The 16545-nt window shown below is 33.9% G+C and overlaps 1 protein-coding gene and 1 long non-coding RNA gene across 2 annotated transcripts; one reads left to right on the top strand and one right to left on the bottom strand.

The window, feature by feature from the left end:
• Positions 1-1462: 1462 nt before the first annotated feature.
• On the bottom strand, positions 1463-5609 carry LOC110788546 (uncharacterized). Its single transcript, XR_002533388.2, has 4 exons — positions 5541-5609; positions 2848-3050; positions 2675-2770; positions 1463-1676 (listed from the first exon to the last, which is right to left on the bottom strand). It is a non-coding gene; the product is annotated as an uncharacterized lncRNA (long non-coding RNA).
• A 379-nt stretch (positions 5610-5988) lies between these two features.
• On the top strand, positions 5989-16311 carry LOC110788550 (subtilisin-like protease SBT1.4). The gene is made up of 3 exons (XM_056832144.1): positions 5989-6602; positions 10920-11515; positions 15012-16311. Exons 1-3 carry the CDS (start codon positions 6004-6006, stop codon positions 16184-16186), a joined length of 2370 nt encoding a protein of 789 aa, XP_056688122.1. The 5' UTR covers positions 5989-6003; the 3' UTR covers positions 16187-16311.
• The last annotated feature ends 234 nt before the right edge of the window (positions 16312-16545 follow it).

The raw sequence follows: 16545 nt of genomic DNA on the forward strand, positions 1-16545 counted from the left end.
TATATATCAACTGCTATATTTTATATATTAGATTAGATTTTTTTTTTTTGGATTGAATTTCATTTTAGATTTATTTTTTTATTATTTATAGTGTTTGATTTTGGATGAAATTATATATAAGAAATATTAATAATTAATTAATAAAAATATCTACGTGGCACCTAATTATTTATCTCCGTGGCATTCGACTTTTTAATTCAAAAATAATTTTGAAGTCTTATTTTTTATTGGCCGAAACCATTAGATTTCCTACGTGGCGCTCTAATATTGGATTAATGTTTGATTTTGGATTGAATTTTATTTTAGATTTTATTTTGATTTTTGATGAATTTTATTTTAGATTTATTTTTTAATTATTAGAGCGTTTGATTTTGGATGGAATTGTATATATTAGTAATTATTAATTAATTTAAATATCTACGTGGCACCTAATTAATTATCTATGTGGCACTCAATTTTTTAATTCAAAAATAAATTAGAAATCTTATTTTTCATTGGCCGAAACCATTAGTAATCCTAGGTGGCGCTCTAATAGTTCAGCAAATATATATGTTCAGCAAATACCTTGAGTTTAAACAATAAAGCCTTTACCACTAAGCTATTATATATGTTCATGTTATGATTGCCTTAATATCATTAATGTAGTATCCCGGGCATCGCCCGGGCCCAAAAACTAGTTTTTAACTATTCCTCGTGATGTTCTTTGTTGGTAATTAACATGCATGGTAATTTTCAAAGTTTGATAATGATTATGGGGTAATTTTCAATGATTACTTGATAATATTTTTCTGATCCAAAGAGCCAAATAAAATTTGTCAACGGTGTCATCGAAAGAAATCAAGAATCAAATCCATCCTACTCATTCGCTTATTAATTGTTTATTCTTGCTCGTTTTGGTTTATTAGTATAATATTTGATTTATTTATTTGTTTATATCACATTCATCCCCTTAAAATGGGAGAAAAAACCCACACATATTACATCACTACGACAGAAAATGCTTTTAATAGCGCTTAATAATGCTTTTAACAGCGCTTCTTGAAGCGCTGTTGATGGCTCCGCTATTAAAAGTAAAAGGTACCTTTAATAGCGCTTTTCAAAAGCGCTTTCATATGTAAGATTAGGATAATTCAAATGTTTCTTTCATAGCACATTATAAGCGCTATTAAAGAAACACTATTAAAATTTGGCGCCCTTTTTAAATTATTTTCTATAGTGGATGTATATGAAACGCTATCAAAGGTTTATATATATATATATATATATATATATATATATATATATATATATATATATATATATATATATATATATATATATATATATATATATATATATATATATATATATAATATACCTGAAAAATATATTAATTTTTTTTGCCATAAATAACACCATATATTGAAGAATAGTAAATAGTTCAAAATTAATTTCCAAACCTCAATTAAAAGAATTTTGCAATTGTCACCCTAATAAAACCAATTACATAGATCTAAACTAAAACTCTAAACATAAAACTACGTAAAATACATTAATCAGTAGAGGCTTAGGTTTGTTGGTTCCTTCAACAAAACCTAGCAATTATACAATTGTTGAACAACATGGGGCACCCGTTCGGTTCTTACTTCTCCAATCTGCTCTTTGTCATAACTTGGAAACTGACAATCTGAAAAGTACTGCAAAACAATGGGGTATAAGAATTCATACATAAGGAAAAAAACCAGAAAGAATTAGTATTACCATAAACATTAAGTGCTATACATTAAGTGAATTTGTGAGTTCTTTGCACTAACGATGGATGAAAGTCCCAACATACGTTCACAGCAGAAGCGAGTCCATAACCGAACAAAGAGTGCATGATAGAAGTAAAATATGTAAATTTTATTCATCTAAAAGCTCATGGTATGCAGATATCGCCCAGGGATAGCATAAGCTGACCATAACAACTCAGGAAAAAAAATTAACAATGCTAGAAAGGAGGGTTATACCATGTTTATCCATTTATCAAAACCTAATAAGCTGCTTGTGCAGATTGAGAAAATGCTTAGAGGCAGAAGTTCTGATGTAAGAAATGGACTTATTTGACCTTAAACTTAACAATATTTGCAGTGCTTTGGTATTTGCGTAATGTACAGAAAATAATTTTGATAAAGTAGAATCCTTGCTTCTTTCACTTTCTGTGAAGTATCAGCTTTACGATACAATATTTATAATGAACTTCTTAAGATAAGAGCAAAGCAACACTACTGAATTAATGGAGTTATAGAATAAGATGCTAAAATTGGGCTTTGCACCTAATGGGTTGACTTGCAAGTACGTGCTTCAGGGACTAGTATTTAATATTGTTATTAAGGACAAGGGTAGTTTTCAATTCTACAATCAGTTACAATAGATAAAATGATGATGATTGTGGTTGCTTGATTTTAACAATGCTAGCCTAGTGTACCACCCTGAACCTAGATCTGCTAACTAAATACAGAATGCCGATATGCAGAACTGGGCAGAATGCAAAATATGGGGCACCAATCTACAGATATGCAGAAAATGAATGGAAAATACAACTGAGTTCAGCTATTAAGGCTAGTTATCATAATCTTTGCAAGTGTCTGAAAAATACACCGCAAAACTAAGTTCAGATTTGCAAAAACAAAAAAGTTCAGCAAAAAAGACTTACAACTTCGGGAATTTGAAGTCGCTTGTGTGAGATTATCTCCTTCATGAATCTCATCACATAATATCCACAATCTATGTAATATTCTTGGCAAGGACACTACAAAAAAAAAACCCAAAGGTCGGTAAACATACATTTTAAGATTAAACTAATAAAATAATATATAAAATGCTTACTAGTATTTTTAGCCATTTTGTGTTCATTTTCAACTTTGTGGCAAGCTCCGTTTCACTTATTCCAATTAACTTGAAATTTGAGCCCCTTATTCCTTGCTCGAACACCTTTACTCATTCTAATGGCTCCACAACCTTTTTCTTCTTTTCCTTTCTTTGGGAGGGAAACAAATTCAGTGTTATGCTGCTGTGACGAAGTCATTGATCTGAGAAAAAACAAGTGAAACTTTAATGTAAGTACAAAAGAAAGGTTAGGTTATCAAAATAAAAAAAGTATTGCAGCCTGCTGGAGTCAATAGGTTTTCAAATTTGTGTTCTTTCCCTCTGTTTAGACCAAATTTTAAGGGAGCGATATAGACCAAATTTAGAAAGAGCTGATACAGAATTTAAGATATGATTAAAGGTCAAAAGGTAAATGATTTGTCAAGAAACGAACTTAACTCAAGCACTATTATACCTTAATCAAGCTAAATTCAGGAGCTTAACTCGAAAATTGTCAAGAAGAAGGTTGCTGATAAAATAGTCACTGGTGAAAATGGAGGTAAAGATAGTAATAAGTTGGAGGATAGGGTTATTGAGCCAATGGGTGTAAACTCAGAAACTGCTGGTCAGCAAGACGCATCACCTGCAGGTGTCACTAGTGTCAAATTTTTTACCAGAAAGAAAGTAGCAAAGAAGTTGTCCGAAACTGATGTTGTTGTGAAAGAATTGGACAAAGAATTTGGTGTCAAAAGCGATAAGAATCCGAACTCTACTGAAGATAAACCGGAGGTGAAACCAGATACAACGGGTGTTAACGTGGTGCAGGATGCTCCTGTAAAAAGACTAGTCAAAAGGAAAATCATCAAGACGGTACCGAAAAAGAAGGGCGCTGGTGGAGTAGTAGCCAATAGTGAGAACAAGACTGTTATGCAGAGCCAGGATGGAAACATGAACAATTGTGGAGAGTTAAGTGATAACGTAGGTGATGCTAAGGTAGATGAAGACAAGGCAAGTGTTGGTGGAAACTTAGTTAAATGTGCTCCTAAAACAACCCCTGGAGTAGAAGGTTCTCAGAAGCATGATGATACGGTGTTATCTAGTAAAGTTGAGAAGAGTACTTACAAAGTTAAAGGAAAGGAAAAAGAGATTTTTGATGAGAATAGAGATTCTGACATTAAAAATGCTCCTATGAAGGATATTCAAGCTGATAGCAAGGGTACATCAAAGGGAAAGGCAAAGGAGAAGAAGAGGAAGGAAAAGGATTAAAAAAATGAACCAAGAAGCAAATCAAGCAAATATACGGAATATGACTGGTAAACAAAACAAACTTGATAGTGAAAAAACAACATATGTATTCAATACTTCAATGTATTCATTTCTGACTTGGTAACTAGAAAATATATTTTTCAACATAATACCAAATTTTAGCATAAATAACGAAGTTTAACTTGTTCCAAATGCAATTAAGGTCGTGTACCTATGTTACTGATATACTTACAAGCTTGAAACCCCAAGTTTTGAGGTCTTGACAGTAGCTACCTGCTTGTAAGAATGCTAGCCACCGTTTCAGAGTAACACAGGTAATAGTATATATGTATGATAGTAGTTCACTCAATGAACAAATAACGGTGATAAATCACAACATATCAATTCATACTGTATCAGTAGTCAGAATGTGCAGGATAATTAGCAAGACCAGCAGATCAGTATTCACAGCATATCAACATTCATAGCAACATATCAGTAGATTAGTATTCGAAGCAGCATATCAGTAGATCGGTATTCAAATTAAAGCATCATATTAGTAGACCAGTATGCACAGAAAGTAATCAATTAGCAGCAGATTAGTAGATCAATATTCAGAGCAGGCAAGAGTAGCAGGTCAGATGAGTATCCACTATTGATTCATAGTCACATACAGAAACAGAACCGCAAAAAGCAAGTTTAGAACTTTATGGTCCCGCCCCGTCAACTTCATTACAGTAAGACAAGAAAAGAATCGAAACTCACACTTAAGAGAACAATATATTATACAGGTCATGGCATCAATCTCATCAACAACCAACCAAAAGTCCCCGATCGACTCTAATTACATGATGAACAAATTTTCTGAAATTGAATTCTAAGCTCTTTCCTAAAGGAGAATTGTGCATCAAGAGTCGTCAAAGGAGAATTGAGACTAGTATGATAAAGTGATAAACATCCTAAAAAATACGGAGTATCTCAGTTCCAGTTGGTATAAGATTTTCGTAAAAATGAAATAGTGAGCTACTGCAGTTTCCTAGAACTCCAGAAAACAAAAAAACAAATTATTACTCCATCAGCAAACCTCATTAACTTGACACAAGTGCTTTGTCATCAATCTAAAAATGAGTTTTTCTTCCATTAATATAGGCTATTGTGCACTAATCTCATAATAATTCAGCAAAAAAGTAATACTCTAGTGCAATTCTGAAATCAAATAATTCAACAACCCATTATCAAAATAAAGAATTAGAACCTAATTACAATCTAAATACTCACTGCCTACGTATTTTAATTCAGAGGAACAAAAACCTAAAACCCATAATTAAACAAATCCTAATTGAATCTAAACCCTCTTCCCCACAACACCAATTCAAGAAATTTAATTAAAAATAATCCCACACTAGAACGCAAATTTAAAAAAACAGACATAAATCAACAGAATTCCGCAAATCTTATGGATGGATTACCTTGAAATTCGATTTGGCCGTGAGAAGAACCGCCTGGCAAAGGAAACGCCGCCCCCTGAAGAAAATCACAATCACCGTACATCGCCGTCGTGTGAAGAACTTTGTTAGGCTAGTTTCACCGTCTATTGAGAGTATTGAAGATTGAGGTTTGAGGTTTGAGGTTTGCAGAGTGAAGAAATCGAAGGACGGAAGAAAGTCAGTCGGTTTTCCTCTTAATTTTAATAGGGGTTTTTTTTCCTAAAATTTTAATAGGGGTTTTTTAAGAAGCCCTATAATAAAGTGTTAATACGATAGCGCACATAATTTAAGCACTATGATAAGTGCCCGTATGACAGCGTTTTTTTAATAAGCGCTATAAAATATTATTTTTTATACTTTTGATAGCGGAATAGGCAAAAGCGCTATTAAAATAACGCTATTAAATGACATTTTTGTAGTAGTGCATATTCATACCAATTCCAAAATGGCCAATTTCTCCCCCCTCCTCCTCCTCCTCTTCCTGCCCTCTACACTATCAAAATCCACCTACATTGTCCACGTGTCGAAATCCTACAAGCCGACAATCTTCTCCTCCTCTAGTCATTGGTACTCCTCCATCCTCAACTCTCTCTCCTCGACCACTACCACCCCTAAACTCCTCTATTCCTACACTCTCTCTGCCACAGGCTTTGCGGCACACCTATCCACGGCCCAAGCGGCTCAACTACGCCGCCACCCCGCCGTCCTCTCCATGGTCCCTGATAAGGCCCACCACGTCCACACTACCCGTACTCCACACTTCTTGGGTCTCAATAAAAAGTCCGGCCTCTGGCCCAGATCTCGATACGCCTCTGATTCCATAATTGGTGTACTTGATACTGGGATATGGCCTGAACACCCTAGCTTCTCTGACAAAGGGTATGCTCAGGTACCTGCCACCTGGAAAGGATCTTGCGACGTGGGCCCTGATTTCCCGGCTACCTCCTGTAATCGGAAAATCATTGGCGCTCGTGCCTTTTATCAAGGGTACGTACTCCGTCATACAAGTATATATATATATTTTGGTTTGCCATATCATGAAACGTTGACTTTTTTCGCTTGAAATTTGTGCATATAACTTGAAATTTGGCCGCATAAGACTCACTGATATTATCATTATAAAATATAACTATGCAATGACAAAGTTTAACAATTTGATTAGAAAGTATAACTATTTGATTGATTATAATTATTGAATATAACTATTTAGTCACAATGTTTAACTATTTAATTATAAAGTATAACATACATGCATAAGACATTCACATACTTCCTCCGTTCCTTAAATGTTGCACCATGTTGACTTTACGCTTCAATTCCCAACATACAACTTTGACTCGTTATTTCTCGAATTATGTATTAGTAAAAATTATACTTAGAAAGTATATATATCGGTACGAATCGATCGATCTAATAAGATATCACATGATTACATATTGTTTACGTATGTATTACAAAAGATGGTCAAAGGCACAACATTAATAGTGTAAAAGTCAATATGGTGCGATATTTGTGGAACAGAGGAAATATAAGTTTTTGTAATCTAATTTAGGTCCTGATTAGTTCACCTTATTTCATAACCTTGTTACTTATTTCCTTCGTTCTTTATCAGTTGTAACGTTTTGTCTTTTGCACTATTCACATACTACTCTTTTGGCCGGCTTTGATCAATTATACTTAAACTAAAATATAGTATGTGGGATCTTGTTAGATTTATCTTGATATTTTCACAATATCAACTTTTGTACTTTTCTGTTCCTTAAATATTGCATCATGGTTCACTTTACGCTTTCCAACAAATATGTTGACTCTTAATATCTCGAATTATGTATAACTAGAAATTATAAAAGTTGATATTTCGAAAATATATGTCAATACAAATCTAACAAGACCCCATTTGAGTATAATTTTTCTTCTGTATGAATCACAAAAAATGACCAAATGTCTAGGGTGATTGTGTAAAAAACAAGATGGTGCGATATTTGTGCAACGGAGGAAGTACAACTTTTACTTATACAAAATTAGAGATATTAATGGCCAAAGATGTGTGGTGGGAAGCCTGAAAGTCAAAACGTTACAACTAGAAGAGAACAAAAGAATTATTAATTTCAAATTTGAAAAAATAAGTTCAGATTAGATAATATAGAATTATTATTACACCCTTTGTATACCATTTTATTTAGCGTTTACATTTCTATTTTTGTAAGTTTTTAACCCACTCACAAATTATTTAATACAGAGTATATCTTACTTCAATTCCCCATGGGGTCACTGCTACTGTGCTACAATAAACTCCTCTCTCTACTTTGATTAAAATATTGTTCCCACCATTTTTTTCTATTTGTTTAATATTTTTCCTTATAAGGCCTGTAGCTTGCTTTATTATTTATATTACATTCAACTCTCCTTTCTTAATACTTATGTCAGTCGACGTGTAACTCCTAAAAAATACAAAGGGAGTAATACTAGCATTTTATTAATTTTTTTTTGTTGTTCTTGGTGGTGGTGTGGTAATTGTGATCCGTTTTTATGGAGTATTACTTAACGTATATTAAAAATCGGCCATTAATGCAAATATTTAAATTCACATAATCAATTTGTCAAGAGCAGATCCGATATGTCAAGATTAAAAATCGAACTGTCTAGATTATGTCCATATTATAATCGACCTGTTCCGATCATGTCCAGATCAAACGGTTTTGTCCAGATCATGTCGAGATCAGAACCAATCTATCCATATCGATAATAAAAATTGATATGTCCATCATGTACCGATCAAAATCGGTTTGTCCTATCATGTCCAGATTGGAACCAATTTCTCCAGATCATGTCTAGATCAAAACCAACATGTCTAGATCATGTCCAAATCAAAATCAATTTGTACAGATTAGAACAAATCTATCCAGGTCATGTCAAGATCCGAACCAATATATTCAGATCAAAACCGATTTATCTAGATCATGTACATATCATAACTGATATGTCTATATTAGAACGAAATTTTCCAGATCATGATCATATTAGGACCAATATGTCCAAATCACGTCTACATAAGAAATAATTTGTCCAGATCACGTCCAAATCAGAAAGGAATATGCACAGAACATGCATTAAAAAATATATATATACATGGAGGGTAATGGATGCCGGGCCTCTTGTTAGTATGTTCTAAAATAGGTAAAAAAACTTTTTTTTTTCATTTCGTTCATCAGTGTTAATAATAATACAACATTTCACATTAATATGTTTTATTTTTTAAGTATACGTATGGATCTAAATTAAATTAAATATTTTGATGACGAATTCAAAGTCTATCTAACATAAGAATTAGTTAAAAAATGAGTAACGTGTAATTTACAATAACAATATTATAAATTTGATTGAAATTTATTTTACGAGTAATATTGATTTTGACTTTAATTATTTAATAATAATTGTAGGTTTTTATTTAAATCTTAATTCTTAATAATCAGATCAAATCGGAAAATATAAATTCAGATCAAATCAGATCAGATCAGAAGAAATAAAGTGAATTAAATGGAATCTTAGGCTTGCGGTCTACATATTTTTTGTTTGATTTTTTGATGTAACTTACTACTTTCACTAAATTTGACTGTATTAACAGGTAATAAAAAACATTATCGGGTAGATCTTGTTTGTTTTATAAGAAGATATTCGTAATATTTCATTTACATGTTTCTAATAAGAAGATTTGTTTTGATCTAGGTCATATATAAGTATTTAAATTAAGTTCAAATAAACAAACTCTTAGAAGTGAATATCATTGTGATGTATGGGTAAGAAAAAAAATAGTCGTGTAAGATTTTGTTTGATTCGTCTCGATATGTACTTTCCGAAAATTAATTTTATAATTTTTACGAATATAAAATTAGAGATATTACTCCCTATGTTTCTGAAAATTTGCAACACTTGTCTTTTTTGGCCGTTTCTAAACACTTGCAACATGTTTTCTTTTGGACCTCAATACTTGCCATTTGCCAATGCATTATTTGACCATTAAACATCTCTAATTTTCTGTTTGTAAAACTTGTAATTATAAATTACGTATTGTGACTAATCCAACAAAAATTTACATAATAACAATTGATTTTCATATATTGGTGAAAAATCAAATCAAACTTAGTATATGAAAAGCGCCAAAGTCAAAGTGATGCATTAAAAAAAAAAACATAAGGAGTATTAACTTTTATTTTTTCCTCTGTTCTTGAATTTTAGTTCTCTTTCCGTATTGAGTTGTTTGTTTTTATTAGTCCATTTTAAAATATTTCTTTATTTGTCAAACATTTATCCTCACTATATTCTTATATCACAATTGTAATTCCGATTACGTCCCAAGTAAATATCTGAATGACCCACTTGTTATCCAAATATCCAAGTGAATCCCTTAATTATTTCTCCATCATACCCACATGGGTTAGATTCCTTTGAAATTAATTTAATAAGTGTGTTTATAGTAGATTGTCTTAGATCAAAAGGGATGAAATAGTAAATAAACCGAATTCATTTTTATTGCAATAAGGTAAAGTTGAGTATGACCATCCCGTAATTTTTTTTTATCTATTAAGTTAATCATTAAGGAAAATGATAAATGTCGCAATTTGCGGCCTTTAAATCGTGTCACAATTAAGACATGGCATGATTATGTGTAATGATTTAAATTGTAAATAAAATTTTTAACTTTTTACATAAACTATTATACATGTTATAAAAAAGGTAGGAAAATCTTAATATTCTAATTTACAAATTGAATAATGTATTTTTATTATTTCAGAAAAATACTTGATTTCACTACAAGAATTTGTATCTTTAATGAAAACCCAATTACGACGGGTCAAAAATCCCGTCGCAAAAAGCATTTTGCGAAGGGGCTAACAACCAAACATAGACAGGAACAACTGTCGCAAATGTGTTTTACGACGGGATTTTCCATTAACGACGGCCCCCCCTTTTATGACGGGTTTGCGACAGAAAATCCCGTTTATTAATCAACGATTATTGGCATTTAGCGACGGGATTTCCCGTCGTTAATGGTACATTTTATTTGTAGTGTTTGTATATCAAATATTTGTTTCTTTCTTTGTATCATCTACTTATTTACATATTTTCATAAGAAAACTATTGCATTGATAGTATAAATATGTTGATGACGTATGGCCTACGCGACGGCCATGTACCATTTAAAATACGACACGTATGAATGCGTCAACTAAATGTTGTCGCAACTTACGACATTTATCATTACCCATTTATTAAAATGGTACATACTCGGTATTTAAATTACTCCGTACTAGCTTACTTCTTTTATATTATTTGACTTTTTAAATTTGAACAACTATATAGGTACGAAGCGGCCCATGGGCCAATGAACGAGACCCAAGATTCGAAATCACCTCGAGACACAATCGGGCATGGGACCCACACGGCAACAACAGCAGGCGGATCAGTGGTTCCTAATGCCGGGTTATTCGATTATGCTCGAGGGGAGGCGTCTGGGGTGGCCATAATGGCTCGCATTGCAGCCTACAAGATATGTTGGAGCCGTGGTTGCTTAGAATCAGATACATTGGCCGCAATGGACCAGGCCATCGTGGATGGAGTACATGTGATTTCGCTCTCTGTCGGAGTCAGTCAATTAGCTCCAACCTATGACGAAGATACCACTGCTATTGGTGCACTACATGCTGCCCAAAAAGGGGTGTTGGTGTCTTGCTCAACTGGAAATACCGGACCAACTCCTTTTAGTGCAGTCAATATTGCTCCCTGGATTCTCACAGTTGGAGCTTCCACCATTGATAGAGAATTCCCCGCGTACGTAGTGTTGGGAGATGGAAGGAGGTTTAAGGGCGGTTCATTGTATGCTGGCAAGCCTTTGGATGATCGTGTTTATCCCAAGTTGGTTTACGCAGCAGACTCTGGTAGTAGATTTTGCCTACCAGGTTAGTTATCCTTTCTCAATTCGTTTTTGTCTGGTCATCTTAATAGAACTATTCCCTTTATACGATCCATTTGTGTTGTTCCCATTAACGGTATACTCACATTTTTAAGAGTGGTGAGTGGTTATAAGAAAAAAAGATGAAAAGTTAAGAGATACTACATCCGTTTTATAAAGATCTTTACCGTTATTATTTGCACAAGTATTAAGACAAAAATGGAAAAGTTGGTTGAATAAAATAAAATATGGATAATGTAAGAGTGATGAGTAAAAATGTTGGTGAGTGTATGAAAAAATGAATAAAATAAGAGAAATTGAATGGAAAATTGTAAATATTATGGAGAAAGAAGGATAAGGTAGTAAATTTTTATATCAAAAAATAGAATAAAACAAAATGTAAAAAACATTATGAAACGGACTAAAACGAAAAGTGTAATGATCATTTTAAAACGGAGGTAGTAGGTAATTTTAAATTAATGGGTAAGTGTTAGATAGATGATGAAAATGTGTGTAATTATTATAAGAAAACAGGGTAAGATGGTAAAAGACAATAGCCAAAAATCACTATTATATAAACGAATGCCTGAGGCGACGTCGAAAAAGTGACTGCATGTCTGTTTACCCTTTATTTAAATCAGAAAACAAAAGTATATTACAACTTAGAATGAAATCAAATTAAAATATATTGCAAAAATCAACAAATTAAAACTAGGAAAAATAATCAATAAAAAAGTAAGTAATTAACCAATTAAATTAACATTATATCACTGTGTGTATTTTTAACTATGCATAAAAAACTAATAGAAACCATATTTGTTGATTATATTCTTATTCCCTCCGTATTTTATGATCAATGAGATATAATTACTGTAACCCTGTAAGCGGCATGTATTATATGAGTTACAATTTCATTTTTAGTATGCTTTTACATTTTAATAATATATTTCTTTCATCTCAGGGTCCCGCTATCACCTATTTCTTATTTCTTCTTTGTCTTTGACATATTTTGAATAATTTTTTTTTTTTGGTTCTACTACGAGGAGTTCCCACCGCCTTCGGCGAGGTAATCTCCCGTGGGAGTTTGCATGGGTACCTCGATGGGCAGCATCCCTCCCAGTTGAGATTTTTTCCATTCCCAAGGCTCGAACCCGAGACCTTGGTTAAGGAGCAAGAGGCCCTTAACCATTATCTTTTCTTACAATTGTTTAATGCTCACCAAGTCACTATCCCCAGCCCACTACCATCTTATTTTAATTAAATCAACGATTCACCCTCCTAAAACTCCATACCACTCAAATTGCAACTCTAATCATCCGTTTTTATATACTTCCTCCGATATTTTTAGGAGTTATGTGTTGAACGACACAAATATTAAAGAAAGTGAGTCGATTTCTTATAATAATGATGCGAGTGACTAGTGGGCAATAAAGAAATATAAGAAAAAAATTGGGGTAAATAATATAATTAAAGAAAAGAGGATGTAGACTCATGGACAATTGTCTATCATATCAGTGAGACTCATGGGAAAATGAGAAATAATAAAAAAATGTGGAGGTGGGAAACTTGGATGTAATATTTTAATAAAGAAGTTATTACAAAGGGAAATATAACTCCTAAAAAATGCATCTGAAAATGGTTTATGTAACTCCTAAAAGAAATCAAACTACTCCGTACTTTATTACGAGGGCATGAATGGAAAGTTTCATAATTTAATTTGGTGGGTGAGAAGTTAGGAGTTAGTAATAAAGTTAGGGAATAAATGTCATTGCATACAAAATAGCTTTCCGTTTATAGTGTGGTGAAAGTATTGTTTAGAGCTGATCATCAATGGCCCGACCCGGAAATTACCGGGTTTTAGGCAGAATATTTCAGCCCGATTTCCGGGTCCGGCGGGAATTTTTAAAAAATTTCGTGGTGTTTGGACAACGTAAAACAACAATTTTAGTTAGAATTTGTCCCGTCCCGAAAATTGCCCGAAAGCCCACTATTTTTGGCCTAAAAAAGCGGATTTTGGGCACATAAATTTGGCCCGAAGCTTAGCCTGACCCGGCCCGACATAATGGACACTTTTTTGCGACCCTGCCCGACCCGGACCCGACCCAACCCGCCTTTTGATCAGGTCTAGTATTGTTATGTGATCGTCTTAGGAAAGTGTTACAAGTGGTCGGTCATGTTTGGATTGAGGGTAATGAATTACGGGTAATAAAAGTCAAGCCACCTTAATAAAAGAAAAAATTAGGTGGTTACAAAGAGGGTGATGTGGTGGTGTTTTGATGAGCAACTAGTGGTGTCGTAAGGAAGAGGGATGTAGGGAAAACTCATGTTTGGATTGGGGGTAATGAATTACGGGTAATAAAAGTCAAGCCACCTTAATAAAAGAAAAATATAGGTGGTTACGAAGTGGGTGATGTGGTGGTGTTATGATGAGCAACTAGTGGTGTCGTAAGGAAGAGGGATGTAGGAAAAATCTATAACCCAAAAAGAGGGAAATAATCACCCTAGTAGGATGGTGGATAACAATCGGACGCATATTGAGGGTAACTATAGCTTCTTAGGGCATATTTGGATTGAGTGTAATGAATTATGGGGGTAATAAAGTGAAATCACCTTAATAAAAGGACAATGAACGTGATTGAGGTGGTTGCAAGGAGAGTGGTGTGGTGGTATTGTGATGAGAAATTGTGGTAGTGGTGGTGTTGTGAGGAGAAGGGAGGAAGGGGAAAGTTATTACGCCCAGATGAGAGTAATAATCACCCTAGTGGAATAGTGGGTAACTATTTTCCCCATAATGAGAACATTTATTTCCCCTTTGCTTTTATTTTTTCTTAGTTTGTTCTCTTTGTCACCACTCCATCCCCTCCTCATCACCTTTAATTACCTTAATTTTTTTAGTTTGACTTTTATTAACCCCTTAGTGTATTACCCTCAATCCAAGCATGCCCTTTTCTTTTCATCTTAACAATATTAGCTTCTCTTTACCACATATCGCTTCTTTATCTTAATTTTCTTAGTTTGACTTTTATTACTCACCTAATGCACTATCCTCAATTCAAATATCTCTTGAGAAAACGGAGGAAATATGAGTTTATGTATTAGGCTTAATTAAATAAAAAAAAATTGACAGCCGTATAATAATAAAAAAATTGACAGCCGTAACATTCTATAACATTCTTTTGCAATAATAAAAAATGACAGGCGTATTTTTTATTAACTTGCTATACTGGTTTTGAATATAATACGGAGTAGTGGAGTATAGTTTTGTAATGTATATGTGGATTAAATCGGTCAAGTTCCTTTCTGCAAACCCTAACACAGGGATCTCTGGATAACCTGTAGTGTGTAGGTTGTATTTTGTAATCTGTATGTAGACATAGCTAACACATTGTTAGTTAACCATATGAGTGTGTTCTTTATTTACGTTGTTTATAAGACAGAAAGCTTCGATCTGTTATAACAGTAAGTGATGATCTGATCCCGTTTGTTTAATTTGTTTGTGACAGGTAAACTTAATTCATCGAAAATAACAGGGAATATTGTGATTTGTGATCGAGGAGGACCGATTGGACGAGTTTCCATGGGTGAGATTGTTAAAGAAGCTGGAGGCGTGGGAATGATTCTGGCAAACTTAGCTGAAACTGGTGAGTTACAGATAGCAGAATCACATATTATCCCTGCTACATGGGTGGATCAAACAGCCGGGGAAAAAATAAAGGCCTATGTTTCTTCGGTCCCTAATCCAACAGCCACAATCAAGTTCAAAGGGACAGTGATAGGTCGTTCTCCATCATCTCCAAGGGTGGCAACATTCTCTAGCAGAGGACCCAACCATGTCACACCCGAAATACTCAAGCCGGATGTCATAGCTCCGGGTGTTAACATCTTAGCTGGTTGGACCGGGTCAGCAGGACCCTCGGGCTTGATAACTGATCAACGAAGGGTTCAGTTTAATATAATGTCTGGTACTTCCATGGCCTGCCCACATGTTAGCGGGCTCGCGGCTCTTCTTCGAAGTGCTCACCCTACTTGGAGCCCTGCAGCTATTAAATCTGCGCTTATGACTACAACTTATAACCTTGATAATTCAAAGAAGAACTTCACAGATATTTCCACAGGGAAGGAATCGTCACCATTTGGGTATGGGTCAGGTCATGTTGATCCGAATAAGGCTCTTAACCCTGGTCTAGTCTATGACCTTGATCTTAGTGACTATGTTGCCTTTCTGTGTGCCATTGGGTACGAACCGAGAAGGATTGCCGTTTTTCTTGAAGTGTCTGCTGTTGTTGATTGTGCGGCTAAGAATTTGTCTAGCCCTGGTAGTCTGAATTATCCTTCGTTCTCCGTCGTGTTTGAGTCTGGAACAACAATGGTTAAATACACTAGGGTGGTGAAAAACGTTGGACGTTCAGCTAATGCGATTTATAAAGTTAATGTCAATGCTCCGCCAAACGTAAAAGTTAATGTTTCTCCGAGAAAGCTCATTTTTAGTGCCAACAATCTAACACTATCCTATGAGATCATTTTTACGACCATAAGAGGTACTCAAGTTGATCAATCAGTTTTAGGATCGTCGAGTTTTGGATCAATTATATGGAGTGATGGAAGTCACCGCGTGAGAAGTCCTATTGCAGTCAGATGGATTCAAGGGGTTCAACAACATTTCATTGCTTCTATATGACAGTTTGGCCCCTCTTTCAAAATCTCTAACTTAAATTCATGTACTGCATAGCAATTCACCTTTGTTTAACACATATCTATGATCTATCTTAGTATGTATTTTAAACAATTGCTTCTTAAATAATACATGAATTTTCTGCTTAATCATCATTCATCTTGAGCGTCTTGAAGTTTTAATATTGACGAGTCAGGGAGAAAAAATTAACAATTAATATGATATTTGTATTGCTTCAATCAAATTGAACAATAACACAAATATAGGTCTTATTTTAGCAATAACTGTAACTAGTGAACCATATTATCACGACTAAGTTAATGAACTAAATGCAAAAACCAACTAACTCACACATTAACAATATT

This window comes from Spinacia oleracea, chromosome 6, assembly GCF_020520425.1.
Source record: "Spinacia oleracea cultivar Varoflay chromosome 6, BTI_SOV_V1, whole genome shotgun sequence".
In the NCBI taxonomy this organism is placed as follows: domain Eukaryota; kingdom Viridiplantae; phylum Streptophyta; class Magnoliopsida; order Caryophyllales; family Amaranthaceae; genus Spinacia; species Spinacia oleracea.